We start from the raw sequence: 18,152 nt of genomic DNA, 5'->3' as shown, positions 1-18,152 counted from the left end.
TTGGCTGAGGAATGCTAATGATGCGCTCGCTAGGTTGACAAGCACGGGGACGAGAATACACTCTCAGCACAAAACTCCCCTCGTTGTTTGAATGGCTGCTACATGTGAAGTAGTACAAAAGACGACTTCAATGGAGGCAAGCGGATGTCGCAAACAGACAACAATCTGCTCTAATTCAAAAGTCGACGTTTTGATCTTTTCGGCTCAAGAAGAGCAGCCCAAAAAGGTGTGCCTGAAATAGGAAGGGAAAACGAGACTTTCAATGTATTTTTGCTTTTTCGCTTTAATGCTTGACCACCGTGTGTTTACGGTGACAGTCTCACAATATCTGCAAGAAATTTTCTTTTCGAAACATTCTATTCGAACATGTTGAGATGGTAATGAACTTTTTTTTTAAAAAAATTTTAAGCTTACCTTACAGCCTTCGCATGTTATCACACCGTAATGGATGCCTGATGATTTGTCTCCACAGATCTTGCAGGGAATTATTTCGATTTGAGCTGCACGGGAGAGAGGAAAGAACAAGAGAGCGAAAAAATAAATAAAATATATTTTTTGCTGTCACATGTCACTGTACAACACCCTCACCGTGGCTGCTTGTTGCTACATAAAAGAGCTCTGTGCTGTTAAAAAGAAGAAAAAAAAAACATCTCCGCAGGCTTTTGAATGCTCGCTTGCACAAAGCTTTAGTGGAATATTTACAATTGTGTGCAAGAGTTTGTGAAAGAGAAAGCAATGTAAACTCAGTCTAATGAAGCGTATTTGCAATTCTGACTTTTTGCAGAAATAAAATTCTTACTTTAAATTGAGAATGTCAATTTAAAGTGAGCATTTTTTAAGTGAGGTATTCATTTCAAATCGCAAATAAAAGTACGCTTTGTGTGTGATTCCACTGTTGAGCACTAGATGGCAGCACATAGATTTCTTTTTTAAACACTGAATTTGGTGAATTTGACAAGAAGAAGAAGAATAGAAACAGGATGCTATTTCAGCTCAGCCTAGTATTTGCTAAAGAGGATTGAATCAATCCTCTTTAGTCCAGCTTTTTACATCTACGGAAAGCGAAGTTGTTAATTTTCATAATGTCGCTCTTGCGACATGATTATAAATTCAGGTTATATTGTGAAATAACAAGTTGACTAGTTAGAAAAAAAAGTAAAGACATTTATTTTTTCTACCCCTTAGTGTGGTTGAGTCCATCCCAACAGTGTTCATCTTTTTTTTTTGGATCATGAGAAGGCAACACTGTGACTGAACTCTTCCTCCTTATCACTGCTGCTACAATCCTTCCCACCAGAGATCAGTAATTCACAGCCCTCCTTCAACATCTCCCACATCTTAGGCCCCGCCATCCCGACTGCAGCGCCAGACAAAATCTACCATCTGATCTAAATCCAGGAAACATCACCTTGGGATGTTTTCTTGCCATGTAATGACCTTTTCTGAACAGCCAATCCAAATGCCACAAAGCAGTGCACCAGCTAAGGAAAAATATGACAATTTGGTCTTAATTAATTGCAATAAAAAAAAATAAAAAAAAAAGATAATTAAGAAGCAGTGCTCCGTCGGCGATGTCGGAGCGTTACATCAGCCTCTTCCCTCCAGCCATGCCTAATTCTCCAAATGATAAATCCGCCAAGCTCCTCGCAGCCCCTCGCACACCTTAGCATTCAATCTCTTGATGCCGATTTGATCACCTCACAAGTACTTTTGCCGAGGTTCAATCCACATTTTAATCAGCCGACCAGGAGCCCGCAGTGTGTCATGGGGATAATGTCCTTGTCCCCGAGGCCCGCCCGGGAGAGACCCTTAACACAGAGCCTCTAATCCACTCACGCTCTATTCATTCAGCAATCTGCGTCTGTCTCCTCGCACTGCTGGAGTCAACAAGACCGGGCCGTGTTTACACGGAATTAGCCTACATTTTAGCAAAACGAACAAAAGCAAGTGGTGGATGGTGCACAATTAACCCTCCTCCATACAACACATCCTGCCATTTGTGATTCTCGCACACAATGGCGGGCGATGCACCTCGCCGGCACAGATTATTGTGAAATCCAGGCAGGGGGGCGGGCTTTGAAACCCTATCCGAGAGGGTTAATTCATAATTAATCTTTCCCTCACAGCGAACGGTCGCTCGTTATGGCAAATGGGCCTGTCGCCGTGTGAGTGCGCTCCTTTGTTTGTTTCTATGTTCTCCCTGCATGAGCATTTGCGGTGCAGTGTGTTTCGACTCCTTTAGCATTTTCAGCCTCATTACTTACATAATTTGTTCTGACATGCACTCACAACAAGTGAAGCGTGCTGTAATTATGACTCGCTGTGGTTGTGGCCAGCCAATGAGTGCAGTGGCGGGCCCGTGCCAGTGGATGGTAGTGCAGGGCTGCGGCCAGGCTTCCCTGCACCTACCTAAGACAGAATTCCACCCACACGATCCGGCCCACAGGCTTTTGGCTCTGAGCTCCAGCCTGCAATAGCTCCAAGCTTAGACTGCCACTACCCCCCCCCCTTTCCCCCTCCCCCACGCAACGAGATGCCTTCATCTCTCCGAACCAAGTTGGCCGGGCGCTCGCTCGGGCCTGACGCCGTGCCACATCAGGTGAAAGCGGTGGGAGTAGAAGGGGCACGCCGGTGCCAGGCCAGGCGGGATGCGCGCATACAAAAGCAAAGCTCGCAAACAAAAGCGCTATCTGCAAGCAGGAAGGCCTTGGGTGCACACATCCTTGCCGGTTAACACCCTCTCACTGCATAAGCTGCTGGATGTGGAGAGCACTCAAGAGTAAAAAAAGGTTTGTCTCTGGACCAGCTGAGGGAGGCTGTGTGCTTCCTTGTCTGAACATTTAGTTATTTCCACACTGGGATAAGCTGCTTTCCAAAAGAGGTGCAGGGGAGAATAAAAGGAGAAAACAATTTGAAATCAAACACACCATGAAGGCACACGCCAAACCACAATATGGAAGAAAATGCAATGTGAAACATTCTTTCACTCATTCTTTGTCATAATATGGACAAAGAAAAAAACATCTTCGACAAAGCTGGATTTCCAACTAAGTTGGGTAAGAATAAATGCATACTTGGAGGGTTCGTATGGCGAAACCTGTCTCGGTTTCATTTTGACAAATACACGTTGATTGGGCTGAACAAGATAACAATGACAAAATATGCTATTTCATGTTATTTTTCAACAGCAGCATGAAAACAGCTCTCAGGTCATCTTCTCCATCGTAACAAAATTTACCATCACAAACAAGTCTGAAGTGAAACAGACTTTACCACAACACGTTTTATATTCAGAGCAGTATCATTTTACAAATGGCTTTTCGACATACTTGGCTTTTTCATTTTGTACATTGCCAGTGATTGTTGGCATTACAATTTGGTCTTGGCACTCAACTGAAAGCCCATTTGGTCCTTTCAATTTGATAGTTCCGGAGGGCTAAAAGCTAATGCTATACTTACACTGCATCACGTTTAGCTAGCCAATACCATTAGCGATACATTTTTTCAGTACTTTGTCTGCATAAAAATGCTCCGATAACAAGCACAGATACTTTAGTGACCTGAATCACATAATTTTTAAGCGACTGCAAATCACAGTCTAAAAAAACCCAGCTCACGAACCACCCAGAAAGTTAAAGAGTCAGTGTTTAACTTCCAAGTCCGTAAGCTGTCCTGTTTGGTTACAAAGGACTTGAATCAACTTCACAGTGGGTCAGTCAGTCAGACATAAAAAAAAGGCCGGCGCACATAAGCACTCCTAGTCCCACAGTCAATATCTATTGACAGGAGCCGCTGTGTTAAGTGTCTTGCGGTGTGACACGAGCTGCTGCTGCTAGCTAGCTTGAGCCTGACCGGCGCGGTGCCATTGATCCGCTGCTCACTTTGTTTACAACATAAAATCTTGGTGCGGTTTGATGGGCAGCTACGCTAATAATATTAATTCATATTGAGAGGACAAAACAGCACATTTTCAAAATCATCCAGTCTTCGTAAGTCTAGCCAGTAGCGCAGACATGTTCTTTGTGCGGTCGGACAGTCCAAGGACACTAATTCAGCACGCCGTTCGATTCCTCGGAGGAGGATGACGCGTCACTCAAGGCGCATGTTCAAAAGGCCAACGTGGCTTCTGCATGTTCACCCAGTGACCTTCACCGTCTTCTCCGGAGCCCTGAGATGTGCCCGCTGCTAAAAGTACACCCCTTTATCAAAGGGCGCCAGAGTGACAGTTGATTGCTAACACCCACAACAATTTGCCAAACACGCACTCACAGCTTAGAGGGGGCCTGTCAAGTTCACTTTAAGAGCAACATTGCATAGACAGACACTGCATGACCGAATATTCCCTTCCAAGTACCCTGCGGGCACATTAATGCTTCATTTACAGATGTACAGTGACATCATGAAAAATGGAAAGATGAGAAATATGTTGAAAGGCTGGTGAAATGGTGAAGTCATTTCTACGCCGATTAATATGCATATACTAAAATTAGAGAGCCTCGTTTAAAATACTCAAAGTCAACATTTATTGCATGATGTTGGTCGACTTCCAGTTTGTTTTATTTCCAATGGGCATGAATTTGAATGAAAAGCGGAGAATGTAAATTCAGGAGAAAATTGTCAAATTATTTGGGAGGACATGGTAGCATCATGGTATGAACATGTGGGTGCTGGAATAGTTTGAATCGGTCAAATAATTTGAATATGTATTATAGTCAAAAATAAGCATTTGGTTAGAAAATATAGGTTATTTGATTTTGGCCACCTACTTGGGGACACCTCAACTAAAAAAAATGGGGGGGGTACCTAATATTTTGGACCTGTCAATAGGCACAACGCACAAGTAATTGAGTTACAAAAGGCGTGAAATATGGCACCTCCCCCGGAAGGCAGTTCTACACTGTCTCATAAAATTAGGAACACTCAACGTATCGGCCGATGAGAGCGCTTGGGCAACCACCCGACTGAACGTTGCTACTGGTGACGTTTTGAAGGATTAAGATTAGCCTGAACGTTCTGGCCCTGTGCTAAGGCCACTGTCATAATATTGAGAGCTTAATCCATTCCCGATTGGACCATTAAATGATTTTCTCGCCAAATGATGAATGTTTAAATGGTTTTACCTGCTCACTGTCAAAACAGCTTTTTGAATGAAAGCATATCTGAGACTTTTGCCTCGTTGCCAGAGTGTGTGCGTCACTGTGTGTGTGTTTGTGTGACATCTGTCAATGACAGTGTGACGCAAGCCAGCAGGCTCATGTCAGAGATTATGCAAGGACGTGGACAGGGGACGGCACTATGAGCAGATTAATAATTCTTCTTCCATCACACAAACTATTAATACATTCTCTTCTTTTCATAATATTTTGCAACACACACACACACAAAAAAAAGACGATAAGCATCGTCTGCCTACTCCCTCGACTTTTACACAAAAAGCTGATTGAGAATAAGTGTAGGCGCTTTGGTGCCATTATTACATGGGGTATGGCTTTTTCTCCTCAATATTACGATTTAATATGCAATTATTTTTTAAGGTTTTCTTCCCAAATAATTTTTTAACACCTCTGTATTACAACGAGCAATATCTGATTTATTATACATAAATGCCAATTAATTTATCGATTTAAGTTTTAAGCTTGAACTTGGCATTTGACATTGGGGGATCGCTCTTCTAACATCTTCCTGACAGAACACAAGAGGAATTCAGCTTTTTTTTTTTTGTTGCCGTGCGACGTTGCGCAATAGTGAATTTATTTCCATTTATGCAGCAGAACAAAGGTTATGTGAATGTCAGCGGCAAAGGACACTGGTGGTATGCGTTATTTGTTTATGGATCCCAGGCATATTTACAACAGTTGCTGGAATGGCATTTGCTGCTTTGGAGCACAACGGAAAGCAAACAACGGAGCGGGCAAATTTACCTGGAACCCAGAACACGTCATCATCATGCTTCCACGGCATGTCATCCAAAATATTTAGACCACAGAGGAAGGAAAGAATTATTTGACACATTCTCCATCCGTGCATGTTCCATCTTGTTAATTCCCTCCAATCACGTGGCTGTGATTACCCGCCATGCTGCAGACATGTTTTATTTGACGCTTGCTTTCATAGCAACGCGTGCGGTGACTTTGCTTCAACGTTGCAACGTCTGGCCTGTTGCCCCGGGCTGCTTTTTGGATGAACCCATGCGTGCTTGACTGTGTGTTTGTTTGTGTGTGAGGCCTATTAATATTTCAACGCTGCCCAACGCCAGATGCCTGTACAACAAAGCAGCGCTTCCCTCCACACGTCTCCCCCTGTATTTACTTGAGTGTTTTATTGAAGAGCACTCTGACATTCTCGACAAGAGGCGAGGCGGGAGTAAGAGGGAAGGGGAGGAATACGGTCGCTAATTTACGTGTGGTGGCAAAAAGTTCACGACCGCGATTACTTTGACAGATATTGAGCTAACGATGAATAAACATGACTATTCATGGATTTTAAAAAAATGTATAGATTCAACTACTAATCTTCAACTTTAAATATTAGTCAAAGAACAAGAAGAAAATAAAAATAAGTACTAGTAAGAAAAAAAAAAACTAAAAAAAAAAATCCAGCTATTTCTGCTATGCACACGCCACTTAGATAAAAAAAAGTAGAAATAAATTGTGATATAATTTTTTTTTCAAAGATTAGGAAGAACAGTTCTGAAGTTCAGGGATCAAATATCAACTTTGTTAAAAACTCTGATGTGGTGTATTTAGAATATATTGTATAGGACATATTTTTTTTTTTTTTTAGTTATTTTAAATTAATGCAGCAAAACTTTGACTTGAACTCAAGAGCAAACTGACTGACAGCTGCTGTTGTCCTTCCTAAATTTCATCTCGTGACCCGCTTCACTGCGACCACTTGAACTATACGGCCGCAACGCCTTGATTTTGCTGAGACACTTTGTGTAGCGAACACTCGCCCCAACGCCGACTCGCTCCTCCTCGCGGGGGACAGCGGCCCGGCCGGGCTCCTTTGCAAATGCACAGGAATATATAAATAATGAAGGCTTCAAAACATCCAGTGCAATTACATGCAGAAACCTTTACATAACAACAAAGAGCCTTGTAGTGGTTCACGGGGGAATTCTCCACTGCCACGCTGTACAACTTGCTTCCCTCTCTAATTGCTGTATTAGTATGCATTTCTGTAAGACAACCAAAACTCTGCTGTGGGCTTTTGAACAGGATATTTCGACTGGTTCACACAAAGAAAATCAAAACTTACATTGCACAATTTCCTGCATGGTCTCTTCTTTGCCCAAAGGGTGACAAGTATATGTGCTTTTATGTGCGCTTTTTTTTTTCTTCTTCCCCTTCCCGTTGCAAAGTGCTTCACTCAGTAATAGCGGACACAGAGGGGGAGGGAGAGGGACCACGAGAGGTCCCGTCTCATGCTGCTGCTTGGGGTCAGCGGGTCTTAGGCACGTGGCCAGAACACACATGGCGAGCAGGCTGAATATTTCAGCTGACAGTAATTGTCCCTCTGCGGTCTCCTTAGGAAAACATGTTTCCCGACGACACAGACTGGCCGCATAGTAATCACGGTTGCCATTTGTTTTCCAAACTAGGGGGAGGGTGGGGGAGCTTGGCGTATGCCTGCAGCCATGATGCGACTCACCCTTTTTACATATAACCTGACCTCAGCTCTGCACATGGGTCAAAGTTTACCATTATAAAATATTGGAATTTTTTTTGGGCCTGCAGCCTAACTATTAATTTGAAACTACAACCAATTTCATGAGAAGGATTGTTTTACGGACCATTGATTTTCTACCTTTTCCGTATTTTAGAGACGGTAAAAGGAAAAATAAATGCAACTACATTAAACTCAACTTTATTTATAGAGCACGTTAAAACGTACTTAAAGAAAAGTCTTGGATAAAAAAAAAAAATCAAACATAAAGCATTAAAACAATGACAAAGCTGCATTGTTGAATATGTAATTTTAATTCAGAGTGATGATATATTAATAATTTTTTTAGTAGGGGTGGCTTAACTGAGGTATCGATTACTTGTAAAGGCTGCCGATACCAACAGAAGTTTGTTTCTTGTTTGTTGCGAGCTAAACTATTCTATGTATGGACTTGCTACAGTTCTTGAAACTCTTGAAGATTTTCATCAGTTGAAAGCGAGTGAGCAAGGACAGAGAAAATGAAATGCCATCAATGGCCATCTGATCCATCCAGCAATGTGTGACTGAGACAAATGAGCCTTGTCATATTAGCAGCGATACTGAACTTGCTACCCAAAGATCCACAGCTGTGATAAAGCTGAAACGAGAAGCGGACGACCTTTCTACACACGAGTAGCGCTAGAAGAAAAGTTCCCTCAATCTCGCTCACGTCATCTACATGATCCATAGACGAGTGTATGTGGTGGCCATATTGGATGTGGCGAGTTTCCGTCAAAGGCAGAAGCCAACTGTGCCTAATTTGTATGTTGTGGAGGACCAAGTGCAAACTTTTAAAATGAATTTATCGGCAACGTACTCATCGATAACAGCGCCCTCTGTTGACAAGCCGCCACTCTGTTGACTATATTGTGCGCTGAGGCTCATCCTAAATTGAGCGCAAGATGTCCGCAAGTCTTCAAATGGACATCAATGAGGATTAAGCTGCCTTTTCTCCTCCGCTGCACGAGTAGCTGCTTATAAAAAGCATTCCTAGACGACGAGGGTACCCGAGAAGCGTCTACTGCCACGCCGAGTTCACAGACGGCATATTCCCTCTCCTTTTGCCAAACACGGACAGACGAAGCAGCCATGCGCAAAGCAAAGGTTCCTTTCCCTTTTAGGTAAACAATAGCCTTGTCTAACTGTCCCTAAACGCAGCGCGTTACGTTAATCCCTGGCAAATAAACAAGTGCCAAGATTAATGATTGCATAAAGCCATCCCAAAAGCCCTGGAATAATCAGCTCTCAAGCCTGTTGGGCTTCCAGACAGGAGCTCGGGGAGTCAGCTGACAGTCAGCGCTTGCTCCTTTGGTTTGGCGTTGCCTCACCCCGGCCGTGAATTGTGCGCTTTTGATTTTGCGTCACTAACAGGGAGCTGTCAATATTTTCCACAGCAATGTAACCGCGCTGGCCACTTCTCAGTCAGAAGCGAACCACTTCACAGATCCTTCACGGTGAGCACAACAGTACTTTTGGCAATACAGTAAAAAGACACGCAGGAGTGTGTGTAAAGCGATAAATCACATGGCGGCGGACAAAACAAGGCTATTAAAATGTTGTTAGGAGCGTGGACTCTGCTCTGCAAGAATAACATGAGCTGTGTGTTGCAATGAGAAAGGAGGAGAGCGAAGGGGGAGGAGGGGAGGGGGGGAGGGCGATGTCCACTCGTACGCCCTCGGGCAGGGGAGCGTGGGATGTGGAGATGAAGTGGGATGCCCCTCTTCAGGAGGTTGCTCGGCAGCATGAAGGAAGAGGCAGCACCCCGCCTAATGAGGGGTGAAGTGAAGCCCCCCTACGGGACCCCCTCAGGCGCATTCATTAGGAGATGAAAAAGCGTTTCCTGTGGCGGTGCAAGTGCCCGCCTCCGTCCGGACATGTTTAATTTAGGCAGGCGGTCGGAAAACACAGAGCCGGGCTGACCAGGTCGCGAGGGGGAGCTGACAACAAAAGCCAACGAGCCCGAGCAACATTTCACGCCACCTTTGAAGCTTACGCAATCAGATTAGCGAAGGTCAAGCTCACTGTCGTCTCTTCAAAAAAAAAAAAAAAGCAGCTGCCAAGACATGCGGGGAGAAAACCGACATCTCAATGTGATCTTAAAAGTTTCTTTCCCCCTGTGCAATACATTGCATTTTGTTGCATCTTTACGGCTGTGGGCAAAAAAAATAATAGATTCATTTAGCCAGTGGTGGTTTGTGGAAGGGAACCAAGGATTATGGTAATGCGGAAGGCAATAAACGCTGCCAGCCAAATACAGTAAAAAGAGAAGAACGCTGCGGTCGGAGCTTTGGGATAGACTCGGAGAGGTTCGTTTATAGGATTGCGCAAATTCTCATTCACTGATGCATCTTTTAAATTATATTGCACCAGGTAGGTTGTTTTTGGAAAAAAGGGACAAAAGCTCAGACAAAGTATACAGGAGTGCGTGAAAAGGCTATCGAAATGCGCGACTGCTTATCGAAAGGCTAATGAAACCTCGCATTTATTACGGCTGCCTTGTTAAGATATGTATATGCAATCTGGTGTAATTAGCAACCGCTAACCTTTGGGGTGCTGCTAATCCCCGCTGAATTGTGGATTTGTACATCAAAGCAGACACTCTCTCATATAGATGGGCGCTTGAAATTCTACTCCGTCGAAAACCCGCAATTATTTGTATAGCGTGGATGCAAAAAAAAAAAAGTCCCATCTTTTATGTTTCCCGCAATCCCGTGGGTTTGTGCTAAAGAATTCTTAATCCACTCCGATGGAATCCAAACAGAGTTAGCGCCGAAAATGTAGATGCACAGCCAAGTGCCAAAGTGGAAGGAGTTTTTAAGATTTGATTTCTTCAGCGGCTTCGACGTGAAGTGAGAGCCGAGGGGGAAAACGCAGAGACGCCACAATAACTATTTACAGTTGTCGTCTTGTCTTCTTCGCTGCCAGACACCGAAAGCTAATCGAATAATCGATAGCTGCGTGCCTTTGTATAATTCAATCGGGGTATCTGTGAACAAGCTAAATGTTTTTCTGTTTGGCATCGGCTGTAATTTGCACTCTACCCTCTCGACATTCGAGGCCGGGACTAAATCCATTCTGCAAGGAAGGGGGGGGGGGGGTGGATTACAGAACGGGGAAACAAGTGCAGTCGCTTCCCACCCGCACAACTCTCACTAACTTGACAACCTGGCGGGAAGGAAGCCTGAAGCATTTATTTTCTTTAATGAGAGACATGAGTCTCTCACATGTGTCAGGGATGCACAGCGTGAGAAGAATGGGGTGGGCTTTAATTCCATCAATCTAGCGCATTTATCCGTGTAGCACATCAATAGCTGTCAGATAAGCAGGAGGAGATGAATCACGTCAAGCAGATGGAGTCAAGGCTGCATATGCAGACTAATAAGTCATCTTACAAGTCAAGGGTGAATGCTGTTACATGCGCTCGGTGACCAAGAGATTGTGGCTCTTAAGTAGCCAAAGAACACATGAGATTAGTTTGAGAGACAACATGAGACAAAGAACATCCTTCCTCTACGTGTTTGGGAATTGGCAATGATCTAACAATGGAGCTACAGTGTTGAAAAGGAGAACACGATACCTCACCTCTAACCTGAGGAGCTGATGGAAATGGATTTGCTTACCGTCCCTGTAGCAAGAATCTCACATTTACACTTCTTTGAGCGTCTTAACAGACACTCCACTGTGAGAGCTTTTGGCTATTGAATGACATGGAAAAGTTGACTCCCACAATGCTGCAGGTTGAGAAACATGTGGAACTCTATAGAGTTGAACCAAAGCAACATTTCCCATAGGGAATAATGTAAATTAAACTAATCCGTTCCAAACAAAATACTACCAAAAAAAAATAGATAAATGACATTTTATAGAGCATTTTAAAGTACGAAAACAGAGTTTTAGTCAGGCTAATGGGAGCAGATGGCTTTCATAGACATTCACAGTTGTCAAAATCAAAGCCCAGGGGGCTAATCAATCACCAATATACAGCATGTACACCACTGCGTACTCCAGCCATGACTATAAACATATTGTGAAATTAATAGCTCTGTGACAGTGTCAGTAAAATGCCACATGATTGTCTTTGGAATGGTAGAATATGATCAAGTTTGATGTCTGTGGTAATAAAGGGCTGCAGGTTGGGCCTGTGATCCCAGCCGCATGAGTGCAATAACGTCAGATTTATTATCAGATCAAAAAACATATAAAACACTTTGAGAGCCGACTTTAAGCGGCAGCAATAACCCAGCGAGCGGCCCAAATGATGATTTATGTACTCCGGCTGGAGAGGGTGCACGGGACAGTAACGTACAGTGCAATGGATGTGTACGGCAACGATACGGCGCTCCACTTGAAAAGTGGCGAGGCTTGCAGCCGGAATGCATTTGGTGTGAAATTGCTTCATCTGTTTACAATTCCATTTGGAGTTTATGAGAAAGACATGCTGATGTATCGCCCCGCTGTCACGGCATGGCGGGAGCATCCACACAAAGATTCATCTCTCACTTAGAAGCCAAATGATACGTCTAATTTGCTGCAAGCGGCGTTATTTTTAACCTCGCGAGCTGTCAAACAATGGAACATGACTCTCGGCGCCGGCGCGTGTTAAAAGGTTGCCAACTCTTTTCAATTGGCGTTGCTCTTGGAGTGAATTTCAAAATCCTCATTCACTGCTGACAATCTGATATATAAAAAAAGGGAGGAGTTAAGATGCTGGGAAAGCTAACAATGCTAAATGCTAACAATCGATTCGCTTTTAACAGCTAACGCTGTGCTTAATTTTTAATCGACATTCTTGAAAGTCCGTGTAAGTACACAAATGTGCCATGTAGGCTTCCATCCACATTAATCACAAACAGTGACTCACTATCTTAAAATAACACAGTTTCATCTGGGAAGCTCTTATCCAATTTAGACATTTTGATTTTTAGGACAGGACATCTAACAATTTTTCACTCTGCTAATTTTTTACCACTGCACCAAAAGGAGGAATAATATTGTTAAATGATCGCATGGGGCCCATACCCGCTATCAGACACAATTCAATGAACTAGAGAGGCTTCAGGTTGGTATTATTTAAATGGATACTAATAAATTCTCCAGCCGGTCGTTGTCGGATAAAGGTGTAAATCTTAGCACCTTGGCTGTTAAAGAACATCAGCTAAATCGAATCAAAAGTCCAAAGGGAGATAACAGAAAGCCACGGCAACACAGAGACAACATAAAAATTCCATACAGGAGCTGAGAATTGAACCACTACGAGGCACAAACGCTAACCACTAAGGCGCCGACATAATTAATAAGAGGCGCAAAAGGCGCAGTTATCCAACTGCCCACTGATCTAATTCATCTAGTGTACACAGTGCTCCATTGAACGAGTACATTTCCACTGTCCTAATAACCAGCTGACCTCTAATGTTTGCTAACTCCTGCTTTACACTCTGTTACATAAGACTAAGACTGTGTGTATGTGTGTGTGTGTGTGTGTGTGTGTTTGTGTGTGTGTGTGTGTGTGTGTGTGTGTGGAGACACGCAGCGACTGAGCTGTGCTCACATTGCCTTTGTGTATTCAGCGAGCGAATGACACTTCGCATGCACCGAGTGTGACTTCAGTGTTACGATAATTCAAGAAACAAAAAATGACCCATGCAGCTGCTTTCCACAGCTATTATAAAAGCGCTCCTGACCTCGCTGTTCAACTGTAATCGGCTGTTGTTATTTCCTTGAAATCTCCCTGCAAAATGTTACTGCTGAATAAAACACCACTTTCAGGAAAAAAATAAATACATCTGGAAAATCCCAGCATGTCAATGTTTGAGGTATTAGGCGTGGAAACACAGTTCATACACTCACAATGTGATAAGCTTGTGAAAAGGTAAGAGGGGGGGGGGGGGGTGTTGGGGTCTCTCACCATAAGTCTCACTTCCCCATCAACCTGAAGGCTGCATGATGGGTCACCATTTAAGATCCCATGTCAAAGCCTCAGCAAGAAACACCAACGTCAACAAAGCACAATTCCAAGAAGAATGATTCCTCTGTTCTGTGCTTTTGACACATTGGATCCGTTTCTCTGCCTGTTGACTTGGCACAAATGTCGCCCCACCCCGCTCCCCTTTTTACAAAAGAGCAAACAGCTTGGGGAATTTTTTCCAAAAACCCATTGCAATTCTCCTCCATGCTAGTTAAATGACAAAAAGGGTCACAGCAGGGGGGAGCTCAGAGCGTAGCGACCAATCGACGGGCAGGCCATTCTCTCCCGCTTGTTTGTCAACATAGCGGCTCGCGTAATTGGTATAATTGTCAGGCTGGAGCTCGGAACAAAACGGGGGCGTCCCTTTTTTTTTTGGGCGCGCGTGGGCCATGTCATTTAACGGACATGTTTCTGGAGGCGCTCCCCGGGACTCAGGCATGTTGCCGCGACAGCTCGCCTGATAAAATGGCCGCCTTTTATCTCTGCTGTGCATATGAAAGGCTTATACTTCCTCCATGACAGATTTCTACGCCTCATCACCGTGGGATTTGCCTCCATACGCCATAACGGAAGCTGAGAGCAAAACAATGTAATACATGTGCAGCCGCATTTCAAACGCTGTCAAATTATGTGCATGCATGTTTGCATCTTTATGCTTCTTGCCAGTGCAGCGGGCTAGCGCTGGGTGGGGCATAAGGCCAGATGCCCTGGGCTCCAAATTCTTCGAGGCTTTGGAATTCCACAAGAAAATAAGAAAGAAACGAGCATCATATATTCAAGCGTAGTGTCTGTGCAAATTGAATTTAGAAGATTTGTGCTAGTCGCTACATAATGCTAGCAGCAGTTAGCTACTTTTCGCTTTATGAATGGCATAAGATTAAAGAGTAGGGAGACCAAAGACCAATTTTACTGGAATTCAGTCTAATAAACTGCCACGGAAAAGTAATGACAGGTTTTCATCATTTTTTTTAAACTCACTTTAGGAAAGCCTGAGCTATGACTTAAAATCAGAACCGCTCAACTATGAAGCAGACACGCTAAGCGTTTACCCACCGTAGGCAGGGACTCATGACGCAACCTTCAATTATCTTAATAATCCGTAGCGTCTACTTGTGATAATAATATACTATCTGTAATGACTGAGTTGAATGTGCTGAGAGTAAAATACAATAATTTGTCTCATCACTGCCGGGTGGCGAGAACATTAATCTGAGCGTGTTGTGTGTTGTTCCTCTGATTGCTCTTTTCCCGCCAAAATAAACAACTTGGCTCCTTTCAGTTACACCACTATAATTTGCTCCAACAGCGGAGGCATTTATCTATAAATTTATTTTCAATTTGAGGTAAGCTGCCATCATGAAAGCTAAATCACTACCAGGGAGAAGATTATTCTAATTACTAACCAGCTGCCGTGCTTGCTGCATGTGTCACAACACGCCGCAACCAGTAATCAGTTTCACACAATCATTTTAGCACACATTTACATCTTAAGACATGAAATTGTCTTCATTTGTATCGTAATGTTGTAAATTTAAAAGCCGCATATGCTCCAGCGGGTCGTGACGGAATCGAGAAATTTGTGATGCAATCTCAAAAACTGTGCGTTGCTAGCTACTGGGGGAATTGAGCGATGTTATTTCAGAGTCTCCTTCCCAAAGGATGCGCTTGGCCAACCGACAGAATGCGACGACCACGCTTTTAATTTCAAATGGACGTACGGGGAGGAGGGGCGTCCGATAGTCCTATATGCCGCATTAAGCAAGGCGGAGTAGACAAACGCTCTCATGTGAAAGCCCATCTTGTTAAAGCTTCATCTGAATTAGACCATAATGCCGGCATTGCGAGCTCCCGGGGGGGGTTTGCTTTGCCATTTGTACTGTTAGCGCTGCAATCCCCTTGACAGGCCTGTTTATGAATGTTTTGGCATCGGAGGGCCCGGGCCGAGCCTTCATTAGAGATTAAAGTGACGGTCGCAAAGTCCAAAGTGATCGCCGCCTCCCACAGCCGGGGCGAGGCCAGATGCGCTCGATGGGGTTAAGCGTATGAACATTCAGAGGAGACCAAGCGCCTGCACATTTTGCTAACATTACAAAAAGATATTGATGTGGTGTTTGATTCATACACAGTCTTTAAGGTTGAGCATGCTGGTTAACATATTCAAAACATCATTGCCTCAGCCATTTGCGATCTCAGTAAAACACTCACCAAATCTTCTATTAATCTGTTACAGTAACCGTTGAGGAAGATTTTGATGCTAGTTCTCGTTTAGCTAGATGAAGTGAGTCGCGGTTTAGCCGACATTTTACTTGACAGTGATTCTTTATGTGTTACGTTATGCTTTTCATTTCCATGTGTATGTTGCTATGTAGCAGAAATGTTGTGATGGCAAACACAACGAACCCGCGATGTCTGCGCGACATCATTTCAACGCTCACTTTAGCTAGCATCATGATTTCCACTGACCTCAGATGTTAGGCGCTCCTCGCCTTTCCTGGTGAAGCTTAGCCATCTGCTAATCCACATCTGGTGGGACTTTATTACTGATAGGATTTAATAATAAGAATCCCTGGCCTCCACACCATAACCCGGAACTTTCAAGCCAACCCTTCCAGTTATCATTTGCAATATAGTCGCTGCTAGGCAACCTGCTCCATTAGCAGTACTCCATCGTCAACGCTAATAGTTCTTTCTTTTGAACACAAGTGAATTTACTCCAGAGTTTAAATTCAGCGAATTATTTTACACCTATGCGGTAGATAACAAAGAGCAATGCATAACAATAGCGCTCAGAAATAATGGCAGACAGAGGTTAAACAAAAGCGTCAGAGCTTTTATACACACTACACGCCTATTCCTCCATTAAAATTCCTGCTCTACCTCACAGAACAAAAGAATTACTCTCGTGGGGAAGACACAAAACAGACACCTGTCAATCACAGCTGCGGTGACTCCATATTTCCTGTGTCAGAGGCTGCCGGATGGAAAAAATGTGCAATATTCTGATAATATTTCATGCAAACTAATGCAAGTCAGAACACTTTGCTACTGGCCAGAAGGAGGGAAAATGAGACCAGGTAATTATTGGATTGCCCCAAGCCAAGAAATGATAGAGATTGCGAAGAACCGGGGACATTTAGCCCTGCTAATGAAGGCCCATGTTTAGGAAGCAGGAGGAATGGGGGGAGCTCGGGAAGCTCGGCAGGCGGTAGACGCTGATAAGACGCTCTTACATAATAGCCACGTTCAAGGTCTGGACTGCTGTGAGGATGGACACTCGCTGTACCTCACACCGACTCGACTTGACATTTAATCAATTTAAGCAGAAATATGTGGTGATTTTACCTTCATTTAAGGCAAATCGTCATTGCCACTATTTTTAGTATAACATTAGCATAGCTACCTAGGATATAATATATATAATCTGACGAATTTACAATTTTCAGTGAAAATTGAGACAATGGATGTATTGGACGTTGACAGATGTAACAGAAGAAAAGTTTATTTATTTGTGGAAGGAACAACTGTTCATTGTTGAAAATAATCACACTCAAAAGTGAAGTGTATCGCTCGCAAGCATCTCCACTGAAAGAAAGAGACTCGACTCGAATCTCTCTCTGCTCTCTAACCCGGCCCTCCGCCTTGTCTGTTTAACCCCATTGAAGAGTGTTATGTTTACTCACATCGACAGCCTTACTTAAAGTGCTGAAAAATAAAAAGAGATGGCTTATTTTGTATATGCAGCACTTCCCCCAGGATGGATATGAAAGTTTAATCATGGCATTAGGATTCACAGGCATTCCCTGGCCAGACCTGCTCGCAGACATCGGAATTGCTAATTTGCTGCTTTGGTGGTTGAGGAGGGGTGAATGAATGGTAACACGAGTCCGATTTGTCCAGATAACCTTGAACCTTGGTATCGGAATTCCCGTGAATGTACGTTGCTCAATCGCTCCCTTTTATCTCCCATCTTCAACCAGTGTCCACTGACACTTTTTGACGACCAGCCTGAATCGACTGCTCACTCCTTGCTTGTTCAGACGTAGCTATTAACTCCCGGTGAAATGCCACGGGCGAAATGATCTTTTAACATTTAGCTTAAACAAAGCCTCTGACAATATCACAGTAATTGCGACCGGGTTTCTAATTTGAATTGTTAATTTCTATCGCTTGTCGAGACGCCACTGGAGGCGGCGGTATGATAAAGAAGAAAGGTTCTGACAGGGTTATGAGTCAGCAGAGATGTAAAATTCAAATTGGCCAGGCGAAGCAGTTTGGAGCTGATGGTGATTCAAGCCGACTCACTGGTCAGCCCCGGAGTACAGTAGAGGAGCCGGCGGCTCCAACATGGCTGTTACTCATACGTACGTACACTCGGAAACTCGACGTACACACGTACAGGTGCTCCCTCAGCAGACCCATACAACAAAGGAAACCCGGAATAACCTATGAGACATTGTTTCGAAATCCACTCAAGAATTTA

The 18,152-nt window shown here is 43.7% G+C and overlaps 1 protein-coding gene across 3 annotated transcripts in view; it reads right to left on the bottom strand.

Moving 5' to 3' along the window:
• roraa (RAR-related orphan receptor A, paralog a) overlaps window positions 1-18,152 on the bottom strand; it is a 140,736-nt gene that overhangs the window by 8,641 nt on the left and 113,943 nt on the right. For all 3 annotated transcript variants that reach the window (XM_085914213.1, XM_085914214.1, XM_085914215.1), the window contains one exon: window positions 415-500. In XM_085914213.1, coding sequence (XP_085770339.1) covers window positions 415-500 — 86 coding nt within the window. The remainder of the gene's footprint in view (window positions 1-414; window positions 501-18,152) is intronic.

The sequence above is a fragment of the Syngnathus leptorhynchus genome, chromosome 6 (assembly GCF_054491065.1).
Source record: "Syngnathus leptorhynchus isolate UIUO chromosome 6, UIUO_Slep, whole genome shotgun sequence".
NCBI classification, from domain to species: domain Eukaryota; kingdom Metazoa; phylum Chordata; class Actinopteri; order Syngnathiformes; family Syngnathidae; genus Syngnathus; species Syngnathus leptorhynchus.
Note: the sequence above shows the minus strand (reverse complement) of the source record. Positions and strands in the feature narration are given on the sequence as shown.